Genomic DNA, 22682 nt, shown 5'->3' on the forward strand with positions numbered 1-22682 from the left:
TCAGGAACTGCAGGGCTGAGAGGACGTTACATATCTACTTTTAAATTCAGGCTGGAGAACGAGCTCACGCTGATGGACACTGCTCAGCCATCGATTTAGTCTGGACAATCGACAAAAGAGCTCAATCTGATCCAGAACCTCCCTGATGAGGGAAAACCTGAGAGAGAACCATGTGATGGAAGTGACAGAGGACAAAGGACACAAAGATAACAGAGGTCAAAACCCCCCTACGATGAATGGCAGGGGGTGATAAGAACAATGGCAGCCACCAGTTGTCAAGGTACAAAACTACGTCCTACAGGAGGATCCAGAAAAGAAAAACACAAAACAGAGGATTGATGAGTTTGAGGCCATGATTACTTTGTTATTTGTGATCAAGTCTTACTGATTGCCACCTGAAGGGGACTAGAACCAGCTGAAGCACCTTCTTTCCAACAGTACATCCTGAGTTTGAAGAGTCTTTTAAGAGATATTTTATTATTTATTGGTTTGACTTTTACTTATTGCCAAACTTAATGACCTTAAAGCTTATTAAGCATCTTTCAGAGTTTTGTATGTATGTATTTGAAAGCGAAACCACCTAGAAACACTCTTAGATTTCATGTAATTCTTCGAAGTTGTTTGCCGGACTCGCTTCGGCGTGAGGACCACAAGTCCCACAATCCTCCTGCGCCTGTGGGTGACGTCACACAGAGCCCGGACCCGGCGCATCGCCGTCAGAAGCGGTGAGCGGTCGGGAATAACGCGCTGTTTTTCATCGGTAAGCGACCTTTTTTTCGACGCCAGTGACATTTCGCGGACTCTATGACAGGTACGTTTGCCAGACAAGTGATAGCTACTGATGAAGAGTGGATTTGAAGTTTTAAGTTGAAACGGCGGCTCAGTTTTTAATGTTTAAGTTAGCTTGGCAGCTAGTCTGCTAGCAAGATGGCTCCGACTATTTACTGCGAAACAATAACAAAGACTGAACCCCGGGGTTAAAGTGACAGGTGTGTGGGAGGGAAACTGAGAGAAAAAATACATCTACAGTTGGAAAAACATTAAATGTTTGATATTTTGACTGTAAGATGCCGGTCAGTCGGTCTGAATCGCTGCTGGTGTCGGTGTATGTTTCTTAACGCAGCGATGACACCGCCGCTGCTGCTGTCCGTTGGAGGAAGAGGAAGAGGAAGGAGGCGATAATGATGATGATGATGATGACATGCAGTTAGCTGCCTGCCTGCCTGGCTGACGGACGTACGGACGGACCAGACCCCGCTGCGTGTGAGGTGCCTTTCCACAACCGGAGCAGGAGAGACGCGACGATGCCGCGGAGGAAACAGTCCAACCCGCAGCCGGTGAAGTGTGAGTTTCCAGCAGCGGCTCGACTCCGTCTGCGGTCCCGAGCCCTGCTGTTTATTGTACGAACCTTAAATCACTGTCACACTTTTAAAGAAGGAGCCATTTGTTGCCCTTGGTCCACTTTACTTGATGGTTTTCTTAAGTGTCGAGCCGTTTAACTGAAGCTTTGCTCAGTAAACTGCCTTGTGAAAAGTTGCCTAACTGGTCTAACGTATTGACTTTGCAGGCTCCGTCTCTTCCTCATTATCTGTCAGAGAGGAAGACTGCTGGAGACATGTTGTTATCTCATCCTGAATGTTTTGGCACAGTTGGACTCTGGTTCCTCTCTTCCTTTTTGCGAGCTTTTACCTGACCCCCCCCCCCTTCCTTCCTTCCTTTCCTTCCTGTGGTTCTTCCTTTCTTTCAGTGCTTTTCTGTTCCCTTCTTTTTGTAAATGAGCCTTGGTGTTTCAGCTCTGGCTTTTCTGTAAATCACCTGTAGTTGCTTTACGTCTGCAGCCTATAAAATGTCTCACATTTTCTCAAATGCTTTGAAATGTGCTGAAAGTACATTTTGATTTAACGAGGTCCTAAATGTTTCTTCCAGTTTAAGTGGAAGAAGTACTGCTTTAACATCCTGGTGTGCGGAAGTATTCTGAGGAAAATAAAGTAAAAGTTGTCTTTAAGCAGCAGATAAACTCTGTCGTTGATGTTATTTTATATGCTATTCTTGTAATCGGTGATGCAAATATAGAATCTGTGAGTCATGCTTCCAAAAGATTCAGTGTTTATTGTCATATGCACAGACAGAAAGCATGTTTCCCTGCACCATGAAATTCGTACTTTGCCGTCCACAAACAATGTCAAACAGTAAAGTAAAATAAAAATAGGAAAAAAAGAGCAAAAAAAAAAGGAACAATAAAGGAAATAAAAAGTGAGGTAGTGCAGTCCTGAAATAATGAAAGTGGAAAAGCAAAAAAAATGTGTAAGGCAGCCGAGAAATGGACGACTCGTCCACTGCGTGTAATTTAGAAGCAGCATAAATCTTTCACTTCAGGTAAACTCGAATATAGTGGAAACTAACAACCAAACAGCGAGTTATTGGAAAAGTTCAATCACCAATGTGCTGATGGTGTCACAGCAGCCGAGTGTATAAAATGTCCTGCATCATCAGGGCCTTGCTTGGTTGGATTCCTCATCTCCTCTTTCACTCGTCTTCCTTTTCCTGATTCCCTCGCTCTCCAACTCTTCCTCCTCAGCACTTATCTCATCCTTACTGACTTCCTGTTTGCCTGCCTCTGTTTTCTCCCACATTTACATTCTCACATCCTCTGCACCTCTCTTACTTTTGTCCATCATCTTCTATTGCTGTTTCTCACGCAAATCTTTATTGTCACACTGGCTTTTGTCCTGTTTCTTTCAGTTTACAGACTCAAAGCTTGAATTTGTTTTGACCTGGTTTGTTTGAATGTGCTCTTAAAAATAGACCAACAAATACAAAGCATATACATTCACAGACTTTATTTTGCAGGTACATCCAACTTTTTGTGTAAAGCTTGTTTGAGGCAATGGTCCTTCAGGCAGATTCGTAGTTTTTATTTGATGAGAACGTTACCGTCGACCGTCATACACTCACCCATCTCTCTGCAGTCAAGTGTTTGAAAGTGTGTCGTGACTTGTTTCAGACCATAATCATGTTTGGTAAAGTAGAGAATTAATGTGTGTGTTCAGTGGAGTCGGGCGACGGGGCGGTGGTGTGTGAGCCTGGTTGCCTGGTTTTAGAAAGCGACTTCCTGCTGAGCGGAGAGCTGGAGTTCGGAGACTCGGAGATCATGGAGCTGGATCGAGAGCCCGGTCAGTAGGACACACTCACACATACACTTCACCTTATACCTTGTCTTTATAGGACATCTGAGCATCAAAAGAAAAGCTATGATAAATGGAGCCAATGGATACAAGTTTTTTTTTCATGTAAGAACTGATCAATGATCCCACATTAATAACTGACTTTGTATAGTTCAGAAAGGGGTTTTTCCTCCAGCTTATTGTCACGTAAAGCTGAACGATGCTTCAGTTTGAGTTATGTGTCAAACAGCACACTACGTTTCTGTTAAATCTGCATTGTAATTCACCTGTTATTCTATAACAAATTATTATAAAGTAGTTAAATACAGTAGCGTTTGCATTAAATTGGTGCAATAGACAGTTAAAAATTCATCATCACATTTTCTTTTTGAATGAAGAGGATTCTGGCTCCTGTGTTTTTAGCATTCGGGCTGTTACAGTGCTTCTTTTACAGTCTTGTCAGCCCAGTTTGACTCTCAGGGATCGTGCTTACCCCACCTCACCCAGCCACGCAACTACAGCTTAAAGTACCTCAGCAAGTGAGTGTGTCCTGTGACGCAAAATATGAGATATTTGTCTCCACATTCAGGTATGACGGTGTTCTCTCTGAGTGTGGAGGACGACCCTTCGGCACCAACAGACTCCACTTTCCCAGCGTTCCTCTCATGTAAAGGATGTGGTCAGCTCCTGGGCGACATGCCTCTGGGTGCAGGTTTAGATCTGGGTAACTAACAAACCTTTTACACTTTTCTTCTCCATCTAGACAAGATGAAGGGGAACTCATCCATTTTTATTTTTATTTAAACGTCAGGTGTGGGTCTGGACCTCGGGGCGGAGCTTTACTGTCTCACCTGCGAGGAAGGCCTCCAGCATGCAGCCTCTGCCGACTCCTCTCAGGTGGAGGAGTCTGACAGATCCATCAGCAGCAGCTCCGACAGGAAGAGGAGAAGCATCGGTAAGACAGACGGAGCTGCCGACCTTCCTCCTAAGCTCTACTCCTGCTCTCTGTGCTCCTTTACCTCACGCTACTCCAACCACCTGAAGCGCCACATGAGGATTCACGACGGCCAGAAGCCGTACCGCTGCCCCGTCTGTCCGTACGCCTCGGCCCAGCTCGTCAACCTGCAGCGTCACGCCCGCACGCACACGGGGGAGAAGCCTTACTGCTGCCACCAGTGCAGCTACGCCTGCAGCTCCCTGGGAAACCTGCGGAGACACCAGCGCATGCACATGGGAGAGAGGCCACCGAGGAGGGAGAAGGAAAAGCGGCGAGGCAGGCGGAGAAAAACAAACGATGAGACGGAGGAAGGTAAGTGTCTGCTGCATCACACAGGGATTTAACAAACTCACACCCATCAGTGAACCTGAGTAATGTGAAAGCCACTGTTAGCTATGAAGAAGCATCTACGGTCGTCTGTGAATTCGAGAGTTAAAATGTATTCATTCACCTTTTCACTTTTTCTGCTTGAAATACTGGTAAAACTATAAATTGATGTAGACTTGCACTTAGTAGACTAAGAATGTTTGATAGTATGTAAAGAAAATCCCTGATCAGAGCTCGTTTGGAGGTTTTACAGCCAGGTCACCATGTCTGACGAAAACCTCATAAACCGAATTGTGAGTTGTGTCCATTTTTGTTCAGTTCTCTGAAGAATTTCCTGCTCGACTGACGTCTCTAACATACAGTGAATAAAATGTCATTAAGTTGTCTTCAGCTTCCCATCAGTTTTTGGCTGTGGGAAGATGCAGTGACCTCTGTTTTACTACAAGTCAGAACATTTAATGGTTTAAAATGTTGCAACTTTCATTTCCCCAATTAAAATTGCCGTTACTAGAACATAAAAGGGGACCAAGTTCCCATCTATTCCTCCTAAACAGTTCTGTATGTGTCTCATAAAGGACTAAAAAAAGAAGTAAATCTTGATATCAAAGAAGTTAAAACCACAACATTTTAAAACAGTTTTTTACTTATCTAAAAATTCTGCTGATTTATTCATCATTGCATCATCTTTTCACACCTTCTTCTGCAGCGTCACAGGAGAATCAGCTCCATCGGCTGCAGAAAACCTGCTCCTGCAAATACAATTACCACCAGTCGCTGCAAGAAATATATAGTTTAGTTGTTGTTTTTTTCTTTTGCCAGGTTTGTCAAAAGCTACGTGAAACTGGAAAAACATTTGCACAGAAACAAACATTCATCCCCATGTTGAATTGAAACTTTTAGTCCACAAGAGTTTAAGAGAACAAAACAAAAAACCTGCGTGTTGCTGCACCGTGCTGTTAGTCAACTCCCATAACTACTGTACATGTGGGTTTGTGGTAGAAATGTCACACAGCTACAGTAAAAAGTGATTTGCATGTGAATGTTTGGGAAAAGTTTGAGAAGACACGAATGCAGGAAACTCCAGTAGATTTTAAATCGTGTCTAGTTGGGAAAATCTAAAGGTTAAGAGAGTAAATGTAAGTAAGTGATTGGTTTATGGTCTGTTTGAAGAGAAACATCAGGGTTGTTAAAGTCTAACGAGGGCAAATCTAATTTGAGGGCAGAAAAGCAGAAAAGGGGAAGTGAAAAGGTGAAACTGAAAGAGATAAAAAAAAATGAGGAAGAGAAGAAATTCGTCTCTGCTGCTTATTGACCTGAAACCAACATTTGGAGGAAAGTCTTCACCTTGAATCTGTTTATCATCCAGATGAAGATTAATTCACAGTGATGCAATAAAATAAAGTTTTAATCGCTGATGAGGCAACACAGGAAGACAACCAGCTCAGTTAATAAAAAACTATAAGAAGAAGTAAGAAGAGGAAGTTTGAGCTTTACGCTTCTCATCCTTAGTAAAAACTGCAGTAATTAACTTCACAGCGATTTAATGCTCTTCATGGTTAAATGAAAATAAATGTCCCTCCTTCGTCTTCCTGCAGTGGTGTCAGACTTGACCCTGCGAGTGTCCCAGGACTCAGGCTACCTCCAGACGCTGGGGGCTCTCGGCTCCCCCTCTGCCCCGCTGCCCGTCCTCCTCTTCCCCCTGTGCTGCCGGGTGTGCGGCCTCACCCTGGAGGAGGCTGACCTGGAGGGGGACGACAAGGCCGATGGGGAGGGGGAGGGTGACGGAGGACAGGTGAGGATTCCTCAGACCCAGATTCATGTTTTAAATCTTTAGTTTTTCAAGTATGAATCATAACCAGGTTCATTCGCTGCCGTAAAAATCACTTCGTCATCTGATTTTAAAAGTCTGTTGCGCAATAGGGTGTTGGTTTCCATAGCAACAACATCAATATCTGACCTCATCTCCCTGACCAACGTCTACTTCTAGCAAGTTAAGGGAGTGGGTTTCAAGTTAAACTTCAGTGAAACTCTGGGGGGATCATCACCTAATCTTTATATTCGTCATTATTTTTAGCTTTTCTCTTTTTTTCTCTCTCGTTTTTACTGAACTGAAACCATGTGAGACATTTAGAGCAGAACAGACGTCTGACACATGGATTCATCTGCTCTTGTATTTTTACACGTAGCAGTAGAAGTACAGTGCTTCACAGTACACTTCAGTACAGAGTAATAGTACTTTGTATCTGTGTGTCCTCAGCAAACGTTTCCTGACGTCTGTTTTTTTTTCTTAGGTGTGTCGTCACTGCTCTAAGGACGAATCGGCGCCGCCCCGCAGCCCGCCCATGTCGCGTGGATCCAGGAGAGGCCAACGAGGTGCCAAGCTGTACCGCTGCCCCCACTGCCCCTTCCTGTCCCACTACCCCAACCACCTGGCCCGCCACGCCCACACCCACTCAGAGGAGAAGCCCCACCGCTGCCCCCACTGCCCCTACACCTCCTCGCACCTCGACAACCTGAAGCGGCACCTGCGTGTGCACACGGGCGAGAAGCCGTACCAGTGTCCGTCGTGCAGCTACGCCTGCGGGAACCTGGCCAACCTGCGGCGACACGAGCGCATCCACTCGGGCGCCAAGCCGTTCCACTGCGGCGTCTGCGGCTACTCCTGCAACCAGAGCATGAACCTGAAGAGGCACATGCTGCGACACACGGGTGAGAAGCCGTACGCCTGCGGCGAGTGCGGCTACACCACAGGCCACTGGGACAACTACAAACGGCACCAGAGAAAACACGGACACAACACGGACAGCTGGGACAAACACGCACCGGTCAACGGCCTCAGCTGGGGCAGAGACACTCAGGAGAGCCAGAGTCAGGTGCAGGAGCACAGTTAGAGGTGTGTGTGGGTGTGTGGGTGTGTTGCATTATGTAAACACTGGTGAACCTTCAGGTCGGCTTGGAGTTAAACTCAGGTGCCTTTGACAGACTGAACTGTAATGCTGCACTGACTTTATAAAGGTGTGTGTGTGTGTGTGTGTGTGTGTGTGTGTGAGAGACACCGTTTTCCCTTTTCACTAAATTCAGTCCACAGTGTCTCGTTCTGTGTGAACCTGATGAAATGTTTATTTTTTCCTCTACAAATAATAGTCTATATTTTGTAAATCTTGGTGGATTTATGATTTATTTTTCAAGAACAGCAGGGTGGTTTATCATCTCACACACTTTGTGTTGGGTCCTTTTTTTTAACACACTTATCTAGTTTTTCGGTGGAATTCTGTGTGTTTGCCCAGTTAGATAACAGATATCATAGTAACGGGTTTTATTACTGACAAATGGCTGCAGACACGATTAATGTGAAAGATTTTCATCTTTACGTCCACTTACAGAAACATATTTCAAATTGATATTGACCAGACAGATTCTTCAGTCTTTCTCTTGCACAATCACAACTTTTATATAATTGTTTTCTTTTCACATTAGGACTTTATTTCTGTAAAATTAAGTCTTTTCTGAAATCTCAGATAATTTTTCTAAACAGTCTTCAAAATATTTCATATCTCTATATTTCTAGTGATCCATTTTATTGCATTTTAAGAAAATTATACAGGTTAATCAAGAAGAAATCACTTTTCAAAGTGAAGATGCACAGAAGTCCTGCTGTTAATCTGAATGTCACATGTTTTCTGTCTGAATCGATTATTATTATTATTATTATTTTAGGAGGAGGTATTTTATAGTTTTCTGTTCTGGTTTTATATCATCATCCTGAAATGGAAAAGATTTGATCCCATTTCTTTGTGTTTAGATGATCTGTCCACTTGGTTTCAGACCAGACTACTGCTCAAACATTAACAATTCAGGGAATAAATGAAACTATTTCATTTTAGCACATCGTGAACATTTCCGTCAGACATCGAGAAACGTTTTTTGATTTTGTAGATTGTAGTGACATTTTAACATAAGGAACAAAAATCCAGGTTCAAGTGTTTGATTCGTGTCCGGTTTTGACAGAAAACGTTTAATCTTTTGACATGACGTGTGAAAAAGCTGCCATTATTCATATTATGATTATTATTATTACTCTTCAGGCATTATATCGTGTGTGTTTTATAAGCTGTTGGAGCTCTGCCTTATTTAAAATCAACTCTGTCTAAACTGTGAAACCTTTGTAGTACAAATATGGAATAAAGGAGGTTTACTGGGGACGTGTGGACATTTATTAAAGGTTGTTGGTATCTGTGATGCTTTTCACTAAAACCATGAAAGACATAAGTTTTCAAATGAACTGCTTCTTAAATTGTCATTGTGTCCTCTTCATGTATGTCCTCTGTCGTGGACATAACATACAGTGATCTACATCTTCTGAGTCTTGGAGCTACCGTGCTAAGTCCTGATGTGCTCATCAGACGACTTCCTGGCCTTTTTCCAGTGGCACCGTGTGTTTGGGTGGGATGAGGGGAACTTTGTTTTCATGCTCAGACAGAGACGGCAGCTTTTTCCTTGGTTCTCAGGAGGATTTTATTGTTACACGGTGTTTAACGCTGGTACTTTATGAGCGATAGATTTATCCAAAAATGACACAAAAACACTTCTCAGCTCTTTGTTCACCAGACGCCTTCTTCACGCTGTGACTTTCATGGTGTTTTGGGTCGTGGTCCCGTTCCAGCTGCGACTGGGTCGGAGTCTGACACTTGGCAGGTTGTTTGTCTTGTTTCTTTAAGATGCAGCAAAGCAGCCAGAGGCCAGAACTCCTCCTCGTGCACGTGTCACAGCGGGGATGCCCCTCTTCTCTCTCATTTGGTTTCATCTGTCCACCCAGAAGCTCCGTGACTAATCATCGTGCATTTGAACAAACTCAGCTTCTCTTCGAGAAGTTCTTCACGGAGCCACTTTCATTCAGGACTTTGGCCCCGGAGCTCAGCTTTGAGAGAACAGTTTGTTTCAGTGAGGTAAAACCACGTATTGGGCCTCACACGGTGACTCGAACAAGCCTGGCTGCAGCTACTTCCCCTTTCACAGTGTCTGTTTAGGAAACACCTGCTTCATCAGCCACCTTCACAAGGTGGAGGGACGAGGACACAGGGGGACTCACGATGCTCCCTGGTGAATCCTCATGCAGAAATGTCCCCCAAAATCACCTCAGCCCCCCAGCAGCACATGCGGACGTGAAGCCTGGTTATTAAAAGCAGATGTAGAGGTTGGGTGGGTAAAAAGGGTGTTGGGAGCGAGGCCGCTGGACCGTGACTGATGTTCATCTCGGCGGTGCGGGCTGTATGTAAATCAGATGGAGTTTCTCTGGGGCTGTTGTGGACTTAATTTCAGACTTAAGAGACTGAAGAGAGCATCAGTAAAATCCAGAGCCCATGGGTGCGGTGAGTACATCCTTTATCCTCATTTACCGGCTTTTATTTGTGTTCCGATGGTGACGTCAGTGCAGAAATTGTCCTTTGAAGGTCAAATGCCAAAGTCTTTGGTTTCCAGCTTTTAGTTACTTTTTTTTGTGCTTAACCTCATCAGAAACTGCGATGAACAGGAAGGTGTCGAGCTTTCAAACATCTGTTTGATTTTAATGCTTGAAACCAAGAATTAACAGTCTTAGTTCTGCTGAAGGGTTTAAAACAAACGATGATGAAACAGAAATGAATGTGAATAATAAAAGTGTGGTGGAATTCGTAGAAGCGCTTCTCATTATGTGGCTTCCGCCCACTTCACTTTTAGTTGTGGTTTTAAAAAAACCCCGCTGCTGCTTTCTGACACCTCACACATCAGTTAGTGGCGTTTTGAGCCTGTCACTGTGTGAAACGTCCCAATAGTCCGTAACACAAAAGCAGGGACTTGGCTTTGAACGTGTGGACTCCTGCGAGCTTCTGGGCGTTTGTTCCCACAGAAACTTGGAGGTGTTCTGACATTACGGCCCCTGGGGAGCAGGGCTACACGCCCTGAAGGAGACACGGAGGTGTCACCATCGTCATGGCTCCATGCTTTGTGGTTCTTTTGTGTCTCTTCTTTTTTCTACGTTGAAATGAAGCCCAGCGGCCCCTGATGCCTGCTGCTGCTAATGTAATGGAAAAATACATCTTCAGAATTAGTGAAGTGTGATGTACAGCGCTGACGAAGCTCCTTTGTTCTTCATGGTCGCTGCCTCTGTTTTCCATAGAACAATTCTCACCCCCAGTTGTTCCCGGGAGACATCGTGGAGTATCGCAGGAACAAATACTTCTCACACTTTGGGATCTACTATGGAGAGAGGGACGGCGTCCCCTACGTGGCTCACCTGACATGTCGAGGTCTGTGGCCCCGACACGCACACAGAAAACTTTAGGCAAATGCTTTTTAGCACTTTCCGTCAATATGGAAGTAGTTGAAAGGAAACTGATGTTTTATTGCATAGTGTGACAGGATTTGATCTTATGAGGTCACTTCAAACAGGTGACGCTTCGAACCTGTTTCTTAAAATATTCTAAATCTAAATTACAAACACCTTTTGAACTGCAAAGATAAAACCTCAGTATTTATTAAAACGTGTTGGATGTTAGTGATTAAAATGTGTTTGCTGGATTAAATTAACTTTTACTGTCGCTTTTTCTGCATAACTTGCTCGTGAAGTGTGACCAGCTCTTCACCAACTCACAGATATTAGCACAATATTTCTAAGCTGATAAAACACAAACAGTCTTTTATGCCCTTTTTTGAACGCACCTGTTAAACACGCACTTTTCTGAATCATAAAGTCTGATTAACGTCCACTAAACAGCGGGATTGTTCCCATCACGCAACACCACAAAAATAAAATTAATCCAGGAGCAACCAGAGTCTTCACAAACCTCCCAAAATGATAAAACAAACATAAAAGACGCTGAGCTGCCACTTTTCCTCCAGACCAGACAAAGTACAAAGCAGCATTAATGACCATATTGATAATAAACATGTAAAGCCTAAAACAGAATAACACAGCATTAAAGTAAAATGTCGGACCCTAAACGTTCCTTCTGTCAGCAGTTGATAAAACATGTCCCGCTGTTGACTGATCAGTCTGTCTGTCTGACTGACGCTGCCTAACGCATCCGCTCACATATCTGCTGGAGATCACAGGAAAAAGACGCACATCGGTGTAAAATACTCAATAAATTACATTTAACTCAATATATTTAAATGAGAAAAAACACAAAATTATTAATATTAATATAACACAAATATAATAATATTTTTATTTAATAAAACAAATTCATTTTATTAAATAAAATACAATACAAAAATGTATCATCAAAAAAGGTGGGAAACAATCTCTCTTGGTTCAAACTACTCAAATTACATTAATAACAAAAATTCATGGAAAAGGCCACACAAAACTAAAATATTTTGTATATATTGGGGAAACAAATATTCATAGACAGGCCACATGTGAATGGAAAAAAGAAAAAACAGATTTTTGGCGAGATCTTGCAAACGTTCACCTTCCACCATCTATTTCATTTATTATATTAAAACATAAAAGGTAACATCTGATGAACGTCTCCTCCACTTTGTATATTTAAAGACGTGAACGATCACGGCTGCTTTTTATCAGCTTAGAAATATTGTGTTTGTGGACATTTGGTGAAGATCAGATCACATTTTAGCAGTTTGTGTGGAAAAGCAGGAAATTACAAACTGGTTGTTCTCGCATCTGTAGTTTTTCTTCATTTTATGTTTATAAATTCATATAATAAAATTCATTTTATAACCTTTAATGTGCATTTGCCAGATTCAGACTCCAAACTGCCGCTGTTTGGCCGCGCTCTGAGGTCAGAGGTTAAACTGGACCCGCTGGACATGCTGGGGAAGAAATACAAGGTAACACACACACACACACACACACACACACACACACACACACACACTCTGAGAGTCAAACACATATCTAACAGTGTTGTTCACCACCAGGTCAGCAACATGTTGGATGACTCGTTCTCAGCCAGAGACTTCCACAACGTGGTGAAACCCGCCATCGACGACATGCTGGGCCGCGAGGTGACGTTCGACATCCTGTTTCACAACAGCGAGCACCAGGCAACGCTGTTCAGATACGGAGTGAAGAAGTCTGAACAGGTCAGTGCTTCAAAACCGTCACAAAACTACTGACACTAAAGTTAAGTATTAATCAGTGAACATAGCAGATTTGTGATTGGACGCTGTTGGTTTTCCATTTTTTTTTTTATCTGATACAGAACAAACGTTTGAGAACCATGTAAATCTCTGTGTGTGTGTGTGTGTGTGTGTGTGTGTGTGTGTGTGTGTGTTGCAGATAGAGAGGATTTACAAACACATCATGCCTGCCTGGAAGAAGCTGTTTGAGAAGAAGCTACTGTGAAACCTGCTACCACCTGAACCAGCAGAGGGCGCTGTTCTTCTCGTGAGCAGGTTTAATGTACATTTTCAGAAGAGAAGTTGTGATAATTTAATAATGTTCAAACATGCAGCGATTTTATGAACCTTATATTACACAAAAGACCAAAATGCTGATTAGTAAATTAAAGTCTCAAAACATGAAGATCTTGTTCTTTAAAGTTCATTTTCCTCATCATCATTTCGCTAAATGCTCCAATGAATGATGATTCATATCATGTCAGTCTTTGTATGACATGAGATAAATGAACAGATTAAATTATAAACTTAATATAACAAAGCAAAGATTCTAAAGTTGAAAAAGTTTATATTTTAAAGCAATACTGTAATATTGTGTTTATTATCCCTGTTTTTATAAAAATTACAGCCGGTTATCAGAGTTTCTCTCCTCTTTGGATTTTAGTTTGTTTTCCTGAAATATATTGTTTTCCTGCATCTTTTATTCAACTGTTCCAATGCTCCGTGTCGGTGCTAAATGATGGTTTTCCTACAGTTTGTGGTGCATCTTTTCATTTTTGCTGTATACAGCAGTAAAAGTTCACATGAAAATGTTTGGCTTGGCCCCATTTTTGAAACTGCGTAATAAAAAACTAACATCAAAACCAGTATTCCTGTTTATTCCTGTTGGATTTAGTTTCCAAAACCACGTTAATAAATCAGAAATCATCTTGTCTTTACATCCAACAACTCAGTGAAAGCAAATGATTTTAGACAAAACTTGATTTGATCGATTTTCGTTTCCAGGAAATAAAAATGTAATTTTATATAAAATTAAAAACCCCTTTATGTCCAACTTAATGTTGGGTTAGTTTTGTTTTTTTAAATTAGAAGTTTTAACTCTTAATCATAAATTGTCTAGTTAAAATAATTACGATCACAGTACATTTACAAGTATCTTACCCCTTCACATTTCTAATGATACTTTTACTTGTTATGAAGTACTTCTGTGTATTATGGGTCATTTTACACGATTAGAGAGATTACTGTACAAAAACATTTTAATTTGAAATGCAGTTCAGAATTCTGGAGTCTTATTTTGAAAATGTGGTTTTGTTTATGTGGGTAAATTGGAAGAATTCAGACCTGAAGCAAAAGGAGCAGATTTTTTTCCTCCCTCACAGTTTAGGTGCTACACTCACACCCCCAGTCTGCTTGTGTGTTTCTTTGAGCCAAGATATCAGGATGTTGTTTGTCTCTGCTGGTCTCTCCATCTGAGTCCAGTGTCCACACTCCTCGATGTGTTGTCTCTTCAGGTTCGGGATCTGCGTTCATAAATATGAGACATCAGATATGATAATATCTAATAATATGTGATTGCACTCCTCATGATGTTCCTACCAAGTCCTCCATTCCTCTGGAGAAGGCCGGCAGCAGCACCGAGTCTTTCCCTGCCGTCACCATCAGGGCCGGCATCAGCAGCTACACACACACAAAAGCAAAGCGTTTGTCTTACGACGGGAACGTGATGTGCAGAAACACATTGCGGCTGCCGCCGTCTCAGGGCGACTGACCTTTCCTGTGGGTCGAGAACACATCCACTTCCAGTTGGCTTCACCGTTACGATACCAATTCAGCGGCCTCCTGCAAAATGACACAATTAGTGATTCTTTTCTCAGTGACTTCCTCATTGTCCCTTATTGTCTCTTGTCCTTTAGTGTTTTTCTGTTGAGTGTGAGCAACCTGAAGCCGTTCTCTTTGAACTGGCTGACGTAGTGCTGCAGGTCGGCCTCCGTCAGCATGGAGCTCCGGGGAATCTGCTCAGGGAGACCCACAAACAAACCACCTGTAACACAACACACCCACACTGATGGTGTTAGAAACACACACTGACCACAGAGGGAAACTCATTCAAATTTAGCAGGAAATCCTCGCACCTCGAGCACAGACTCCTGCTGTGCTGACGGCAGGACGATTCTTCTGAGGGAACAAAACCACAGCACATGAAGAAGGTGTTTCCATCTGAGAAACGTGTGTGTGTGTGTGTGTGTACACTCACTGCTTCACTGCTGCTGCTGAACAAAATCTTGAACGATCTCTCCAAGTTTTGCTCCAGCTCAGCCTCTGCGACACCCTGTAAAAACACACACACTTTTATCTCTGCAACCTCCTGACAGTTCGGAGATGACATGGACTACTTCTCAGTTCTAAGGTTTGGGTTTGACCCTCAGGAGAATCAGTGAAGATTAAAGTCCAACAAGAAGCTGGTTAGTGTCTGTCTGAGTATCTCAGGCTGTTAGTGAAGGTTGGATTGTGTGAGGATGTTGGTTTGATCCTCAGGAAGCTCCAGCACAGAGAGTGTCAGTATGTGAGAGCACAATGTCTCAGGTTCATTTTCTGCCCAAAAGAACTTCTGAAGGTTTGGGCTTGATTCTACTGGAAGTCAAATGACCACAAGACAGACACCTAAAGCTCCCAGAATCTCCCTCCTCATGTGTCTTACCTAGTAGCTTAAGGAGTTAGTCAAGTGTCTTTCAGTTTTGTGGTCTCAGGTTTGATCCCTGTGAGCTTCAGTCAATTTTTACCACCCAGCGTAAACAGTCAAAGGCTCAAAGAAGTAAAAGGTTCTACTGTCCAAACATTCAGCTCTGGCTGTTAAAGAGACTGTTAGCGGAGACTTAGTGACGTCAGGATCCATGCTTATGAGACTTTTGACGTCCAGTGTCCAAAGTCAAGAGAAATAGGTTCAGAGAAACAAAAACAGAGGTTCTAACTAAGTAGCTCAGACTGTTAGGGAACTACCTGGTCACGCAGAGGACATGGGTTCAATCCTTATGAGGATTAGTGACTTTTAAAGTCCAACAGCCAAAGTGAAGATTCAAAGTCCCTCTGAGATCAGGTCTCAGTGTGAAAGGGATCTGGTGGTGTGGTCAGGTTGTCCGTGAGCGTAAGGCGCCAGCCGGCGCAGGTCAGGTTCGACGCCTGCCCGTCACCAGTCCCTGGAGCAGCAGAAGGGCCCCACAGTGATAATAGCTGTGGGGGTCGTGGGGGGGCTGTGTCCTCCCACGACCCCCAACAGAGTTGCAAGCAGTGGGTTATAAAGCAGAAAACTAGAATCAGCTGAAATTTTACTGCAGTACAAACCATGATGAAGTTTAAATTAGTTTAGGAACTAAAATAAAGTTACTTACAATAGAACATAGACACTCATTACTACATACACTACTATAATTAATACACATGAAGATACTGTTGTTGTTGTTGTAGTAGCAGCAGTAACAGTAACGTCATCAGTTGTGAAGGATCAATCTTTATGTTGTTGGACTTTCACAGTCAACTTATCTGCTGGGTTTCCAAGCTGTTCTCAAACCTCCTGAACTTTTGTTCTCTTTAATTTGGTTACTGGTGTAAAGTCCACACAGGCCTCAAGCTCTTCATTGTGTGTTGGGCTTCAAAACTCAAGATCAATTCATTCTTTTTTTTAGCAGCAGTAATGACTGTGTGTTGTTAAAGAAAATAGAAGAGCTTGATGTAGCACATGGACATTTCTATGTGCACGGATCAGGCATAACATTATGACCACCTGGGAACTGAATGCAATCCAGTGGTTGTACTGGTGTACATTTCTTACAATGTTCACCAGTACAACTCCACCCACTGTGACTTCAGTAATAAACAGAGAGTAGAATTATCACCTTTCTGACAGTTTCAGCCTAGAAACTGAAACATAATAACATTGTGAAAGAAGAATTGACAGCAAAGCTGCTGTATTAGATTGTTTCACCTGGTCAAAGTACATAGTGGGTAAACTCTCCTTTCATTATTCTTCTTCACAGTTGGGACACATCACTAGTTTAGATGAAGTCATTATCTGAGCTACAATGAAAGTACAATGTGTGGTGATATTAATGTTTGGTTTATAGCCCTTGGGAAATGTTTCCTGTTGGGAGATCAACGAACTTCTACCTTATTAGATACAACTGTAGTAAGTAAAAACACACACACACGCGCACACACACCTGTAGATTTATTGATAATTTCAGCAGCACGTTTTCGCTGCAGGTGGAAGTGGAAGATTCCAACTACTGCTACAGTGGATATTTAGAGGGAGTGTTGCTGATCAGAAAGTGGAACTACAGTGAGGACTGAACTGTCCCATATCAGTTATGGCAGCTGTTCTCTTATATCACCCAGTTATACAATAATCCAGTTCAGCTACTTAAAATCTCTTACTGGTTTCTGGAAGTAGATCTGGTAGTCGAATATGGGAACAGACTTCAGTTTCTCTGTGGGATGAACCGAAGGATCAACCGGGAACAGAGGGGTGTTCAGAGACGCCACAGCCCTTCACAGGCAGGACAAACAACGCGTTTTACTACAACACAGCACATCTGGAGAACAGCTGGCCAGCTGCTAATGTGTTACCTGACTCGCTCGGGAAAGTACTGAGCCATGTTCCACACCAGAGCACCGCCCCAGTCGTGACCCACCAGGGTGACCTGAGGCATCGACTAGAGGACGGACAGAGAGGAGGTTTCACAGGAAGTGACGGATGATTTACCGACGTGTTGTCAGTGTGTGTTACTCACCAGTTTGTCCATAAATGTGATCAAATCCTGGAAAAGACCAAAAGAAGGTTGGTGTTGGACTTCAAACAAGATCAAAGTGCATGTCAGTGGGTGAAGGTAAAGTGTTGGTACCTTACAGAGCTGCTCCTGAGAATACTCCTCGATCTCTGCGAGTCAACAGGCGACACACCATTTACAACATGTCAAACACTATTCAATCAATCTGTCCCAATCAGCTGCACAGTGACGAGACTCAACACCATAAATCTTCTTCATTCGTTTTGTTACTCAAATGGTTTTTATGTCAAATGCTTCAATTATCTGTTCTTAGCTGCATTAATCTGTCCCTGGAACATTCCTCTGGTGATTTAGTATGACACAGACACATGTAGACACCTGGGGGCGCTGTGGACTCTCCGTATCCCTTCATGTCCAAAGCCAGCACCCTGAACCCCGCTGCCGCTATGGCTGGAATCTACCAGACACAGAAACGCAATGACACCAAAATCCTGAGACAACTTACTGACTTTGAGTCTTCATTTATGTACATTTACTTATATTCTCTACTTCGACTTTGTGCCGTTTGTCCCTTGGTGCATGTGTAACATTAGTTCACCTCTAAAAGTTCGAAAGTTCTAAAAGTCTGTAAAACTGTGACCCAGACCCTGGTTCCTCCTGTGGGGCTGCAGTTTTTGGCAGCGACTTACCTGGTACCTCCAGGAAAACCAGCTCTCGGGGAAGCCGTGACACAGCAGAACCGGCGGACCTGAGCCAGCTTCCACGTAATGAGTCTGACCACCAGGCTGAGACAGAGACAGAGGGACGGTTTGTTAACGTCAGACGGACACAACTGTTCACCTGTGTGATGACGCAGACGTTACCTTAATGGTGACGTATCCGTGAGACACTTCGTCAGGGCTGCAGGCGGCAGGACAACTATCTGCTCTAACAGCCTGAGACACACAGTAGAGGTTAGCATGCTAACGTTAGCACATTATACAGTCTAAACAACATCGGCTTAGTCACTTTCAGATTTAATAAATCGTTTAAAACCGTATTGCTTTTAGTGTCTTTCTGGTCTCTGGTCTGTACCTGAACTCCAGTAAAGTCGACCAGTTTGTCCAGAGCACCTTCCACATTTTCCACTAGGATGCTCTGCATCCCTGCTGTTTCTGCCACCTTCACACCCTCCTCATCTGCATCCAGCCACACAGCCTGAAACCACACACACAAGTTCTTCAAAGTTTGGTTCAATGAAAAGAACATTTTGACATTTGGAAAAACTGAAGTTCATATCATAAAAAAAAGTCTGTATCATATGTTTGTCGTTGTCAAATACCCAACAACAGAACTCCACCTGTTGTGCTGTCACTCCCAGGTGCTGCAGAGCGCAGGTGAACATCGTGGCCTCGGGGACCCTGTGACCTGAGCGGCAGGACTGGAGGACCAGGTCAAAGTGTCCCCCCAGTAGACAGAGGAGGCGAGCGGCACTGTCTCCATCTGCAGTGTCATCCACCCAGTGGTTGGCCAGGACAGCTGTCAGGAACCCTGAGGGGGCAGAGACACAGAGGGTTCAATCAGAAACTCTGGATCCTCTATGACCCAATCAGACCCTGTGGAGACTTAAAGAGGCTTCAGAAGATCTGCAAAGACCAACAAGCCTCAAAATCTTGTTTGCAGTCATTTCGACTCTGATCTGGATCAGTGTCTCCACCTCTTTGTGGTTGTTTAACGGTCGCCTGCTTCTACAGTAGACGCATGATGCAGCAGGTCTAAGGGTTTTTCCAGCGTACTGGAGCCAGGACCTAAAGGAAGGAGCCTGACGAACAGCAATGTTACCATGTTCACACCTACACAACAACGTCTTTCCTCCTACATTTTCAACAGCAACCTAAACATGTTCACACTTGTTTTCTCTCTGTAGGTTTGTGTGCAGTACTTTGTACCATTACGACGCAGACTGGCAGCTATTTTCAGCACAGCTGGATGGACGTTGGACATCGACTCTCTGAGCTCGTTCACCAGACCTTTGACCGACCAATCGGACGGCAGAGTCACGCCCCTCACCTTGGCCTCGTTCACACACTCCTGCTCAAATGCTGGGATCATCTACACACACACACACACACACACACACACACACGGTCAAAGGCAAAAATGTTTTAAATCAGCAGATGAGGTTTGAAGGAGGCAGCACAATTTCACCCACCTGAGAAAGTGTGATCTGGCCTCTCTCCGCCCGCCTCACAGCGCCGTCGTGTCGGGAGGCCACACTGCTCAGGAAACCACTGCAAACCAGCCCACAACATGAAACTTTCACTGTGATCCTGCAGACTGTGCACAGTGGTGAAAACGGTGCTGCTCTGATACTTAAGTCAAAGTACCAATAAAACAGTAGTGAAGTACTTTGGAAGTTGCTGTATTGGAAGCAGGAATAGATCTAAAAACCTGTCGAAATATCTGAGAAATGTTAAAAAACTTTTAGTCAATTTGTTCACCATGTTTGCCCTCTGACACACACACACACACACACACACACACACAACTAGACCTTGGACTGTGGCTAGACAAATAAAAGACAAATAAAACTGAGGATTAAACTGAGAATGAATTATCTTGTGACTAATTTGTGTCTTATTTCAATGACACAGAACAATGTAGCGGTTCAACTAATTTACATAATAAGATTTTTGGGTCTGGTTCTGTGGTTCAGGTGTGGATCTGTGGACACAGAAGGAAGCTGGTGAGTAAAGAGATTTTATAATTATTGGCTCTGGATCAAAAGGTGTGTTCACTGATCAGCCTGCAGATTTGTGGACCAAACCTCATCATCTCATCATCTCGGCTGATAGAACACACAGGACAGTTCTGCCATTTGAAGGCTGATGTGCAGCAGGACACACAAGTCAAAGTCTTATTTGACCTTTCAGTTTCACGTGTCCCTTTACTTTTGTCCGTGTAACTTCTGTTTCACCCGGTACTTTAAAGTGCCGCGCGCGCACACACACACACACACACACACACACAGAAAGACGCGCGCGCGCGCACACACACACACACACACAGAAAGACGCGCGCGCACACACACACACACACACAGAAAGACGCGCGCACACACACACACACACACACAATGGATAAATATGTGAGTAATAAAAACGGAGTCTTACGCCGGAACTTTGTGCAGCTCCTCCGTCTTGTGGAAAACGGCCTCCGCTCGTGAGGTGACAACAACCCCCCAAAAGTTGAACAACACAACTTTTTGCTTCGACATCGTCTCTGACTTCAGCAGGTGTGTGTCCGCGTGTCCTCAAACAGCGAGTGTGTTTTCTCAGCTGCTGTGGAGCAGAGAGCAGCAACACTGCAGCACCGCCCATTTCTTCTTCTTCTTCTACTGCTGCGCTTCACGCTCTTCTTCTTCTTCTTCTTCTTCTTCTTCTTCTTCTTCTCCTACTTGCTTCTCTCAGCATCTTAGACAGGAAATTCATACATTTACAGTAAAACATGTCAAAACACATTTTCAACTTTGGCTTTCACTGTTCAAAAGCTTTACATATATTTTTGAAAAAGTATAAGCATGAGTATAAAATGGCTTATTTTGTACTACAACAACTAACAATTATATTTTAGGTTCATCTGTCAAGCCCCTTTTAACAACGAATAAATTAACAATGTAGTTAGTAAAACATTCAGTTATTTAAAAATACATCCTGGAGCCCATTGCAGCGTCCACATATATATTTTTTTTAAACAAAACAGTTCAAGAAACAGCAAAATTTAAAATTTGCATTAACATATTAAATATGTCAGCAAATATTCTGCAGGGCAATTTAAACAGCATCAGCTTTATCATGAAGATTAAAACAGTTGCAGAATAATTTTTCAATGTTAGTCCATTTTTAGGACAATGCAAGTCTCTTCTTACAATGTGCTGGCACACTATGAGACATTAAGTGCATTTGCCACTGTTTGCAGAGCTATTGGAACAGTTGTAGTCAAAATTTCAAGCTTCAGAATAAATGCTTCCAAAAAAACAAAAATTAATTTTCAGAAGACTGGGATATTGTAGACATGGTAAAGGGACAACGCAATACTTAGAGGAAATGAAATGTTGACTTCCCCACTGTCCAATATCATTTTGTGTCCATCCATCTGGACATTGACTTCAGTGCAGTCCCTCTACTCACGACAATTGCTGGCACTGGGCTGAGTAGATAGTGAAACAATAAATGACAAATCCCACTCATCCCGCTCCATAGAAATTGATTTCTGGAAATCATAATATTATTATATTATTAGAATATATCGGTAGAAGGATGCTGAGGTTGGAGCTGCCAGGCAGGAGGTCTAGAGGAAGATCAAAGAGGAGATTTATGGATGTAGTGAGAGAGGACATGAAGTTAGTTGGTGTGAGAGTAGAGGTTGCAGAGGACAGAGTTAGATGGAGGCACATGATTCGCTGTGGCGACTCCTGAAAGGGAACAGCCCAAAGGAAAAGAAGAAGAAGAAAGAGGAGCTCCAGTAAAGGCCCAACTATATACACCAGTGTATTTAATCATATATGCTTGGTGTAAGATATAACACTCACCACAGTTGAATGACAGGGAAACTAGTGTAGGACCTCTTCAATTGTGTGTTTACCAGTGTACATCCACGTTGGGCCTAGACTTTTGACACTTTCGTTTAGTTACTGCAATATGCTGGAAGATGCTCCTCACCATCCTCATCACTTCGTCATATGCCTAAACCTATACATCAGGGGTCACCAACCTTTTTGAAACTGAGAGCTACTTCTTGGGTACAGATTAATGTGAATGGCTACCAGTTTGATACATACTTTTGAAATAACAAATTGGCTCAATTTAACGTTAAATATATGTTGTTATTAATAATTAATTAAATTAATGATAGTCATCTATGTGAAGACACAAATCATTTTAATGATTTCTCACAATAACTTTCAAATGTGATTTTAAAAAGAATAGCAACAAAAAAATTAGATGCAGCTCATTGGTAAGTGGCACGTGAGCTATTTTTAGAACAGGCCTGCGGGCTACTCATGTGGTCCTTGCGGGCACCATGTTGGTGACCCCTGCTATACATTATTTCACTTTTTTAAAATTAAAGTTTCCAGCTAAAATGGAAAAAAGTAGATTTAACTTGCCTTAGTTTTCTTAAAAATTATGCTGGCCTGAATTTCTGAAGATCTTTTTCTTCCTGTGTTTGGCCCAGAGTATTTCAGTGTAATTGTTTGGATCTCCTCTGTGCTCACTAAAGGTCGCCTTTTCCTTTTTAAACTTGGTTCTC

General features: G+C 42.9%; 3 protein-coding genes across 6 annotated transcripts; 2 read left to right on the top strand and 1 right to left on the bottom strand.

Annotated features, from left to right (window-relative positions):
- The first annotated feature begins 676 nt into the window (after nt 1–676).
- Nucleotides 677–8688, top strand: LOC137125673 (zinc finger protein 513-like). Of its 3 annotated transcripts, none has more exons than XM_067501513.1 (7): nt 677–811; nt 1124–1344; nt 3051–3173; nt 3754–3888; nt 3976–4473; nt 6084–6280; nt 6780–8688. In XM_067501513.1, exons 2-7 carry the CDS (start codon nt 1305–1307, stop codon nt 7377–7379), a joined length of 1593 nt encoding a protein of 530 aa, XP_067357614.1. In that variant the 5' UTR covers nt 677–811; nt 1124–1304; the 3' UTR covers nt 7380–8688. The 3 variants fall into 3 exon arrangements, with proteins under 3 accessions (XP_067357614.1, XP_067357616.1, XP_067357615.1); XM_067501515.1 differs by having other exon boundaries at nt 699–760; XM_067501514.1 differs by lacking the exon at nt 677–811 and adding an exon at nt 833–989.
- A 1041-nt stretch (nt 8689–9729) lies between these two features.
- On the top strand, nt 9730–13009 carry plaat1l (phospholipase A and acyltransferase 1-like). Its single transcript, XM_067501516.1, has 5 exons — nt 9730–9857; nt 10643–10772; nt 12230–12318; nt 12409–12573; nt 12770–13009. Exons 1-5 carry the CDS (start codon nt 9849–9851, stop codon nt 12833–12835), a joined length of 459 nt encoding a protein of 152 aa, XP_067357617.1. The 5' UTR covers nt 9730–9848; the 3' UTR covers nt 12836–13009.
- A 452-nt stretch (nt 13010–13461) lies between these two features.
- On the bottom strand, nt 13462–20740 carry ephx2 (epoxide hydrolase 2, cytoplasmic). 2 transcript variants are annotated; one of them, XM_067501511.1, is made up of 18 exons: nt 20546–20740; nt 19585–19663; nt 19322–19484; nt 18733–18923; nt 18468–18590; nt 18257–18328; nt 18083–18178; nt 17772–17850; nt 17508–17542; nt 17397–17423; nt 17233–17318; nt 17041–17152; nt 14867–14941; nt 14745–14784; nt 14551–14653; nt 14382–14451; nt 14209–14289; nt 13462–14132 (listed from the first exon to the last, which is right to left on the bottom strand). In XM_067501511.1, exons 1-18 carry the CDS (start codon nt 20647–20649, stop codon nt 13986–13988), a joined length of 1683 nt encoding a protein of 560 aa, XP_067357612.1. In that variant the 5' UTR covers nt 20650–20740; the 3' UTR covers nt 13462–13985. The 2 variants fall into 2 exon arrangements, with proteins under 2 accessions (XP_067357612.1, XP_067357611.1); XM_067501510.1 differs by having other exon boundaries at nt 14745–14787; nt 20546–20739.
- Nucleotides 20741–22682: the final 1942 nt, after the last annotated feature.

Source organism: Channa argus, chromosome 4 (assembly GCF_033026475.1).
Source record: "Channa argus isolate prfri chromosome 4, Channa argus male v1.0, whole genome shotgun sequence".
Classification (NCBI taxonomy): Eukaryota; Metazoa; Chordata; class Actinopteri; order Anabantiformes; family Channidae; genus Channa; species Channa argus.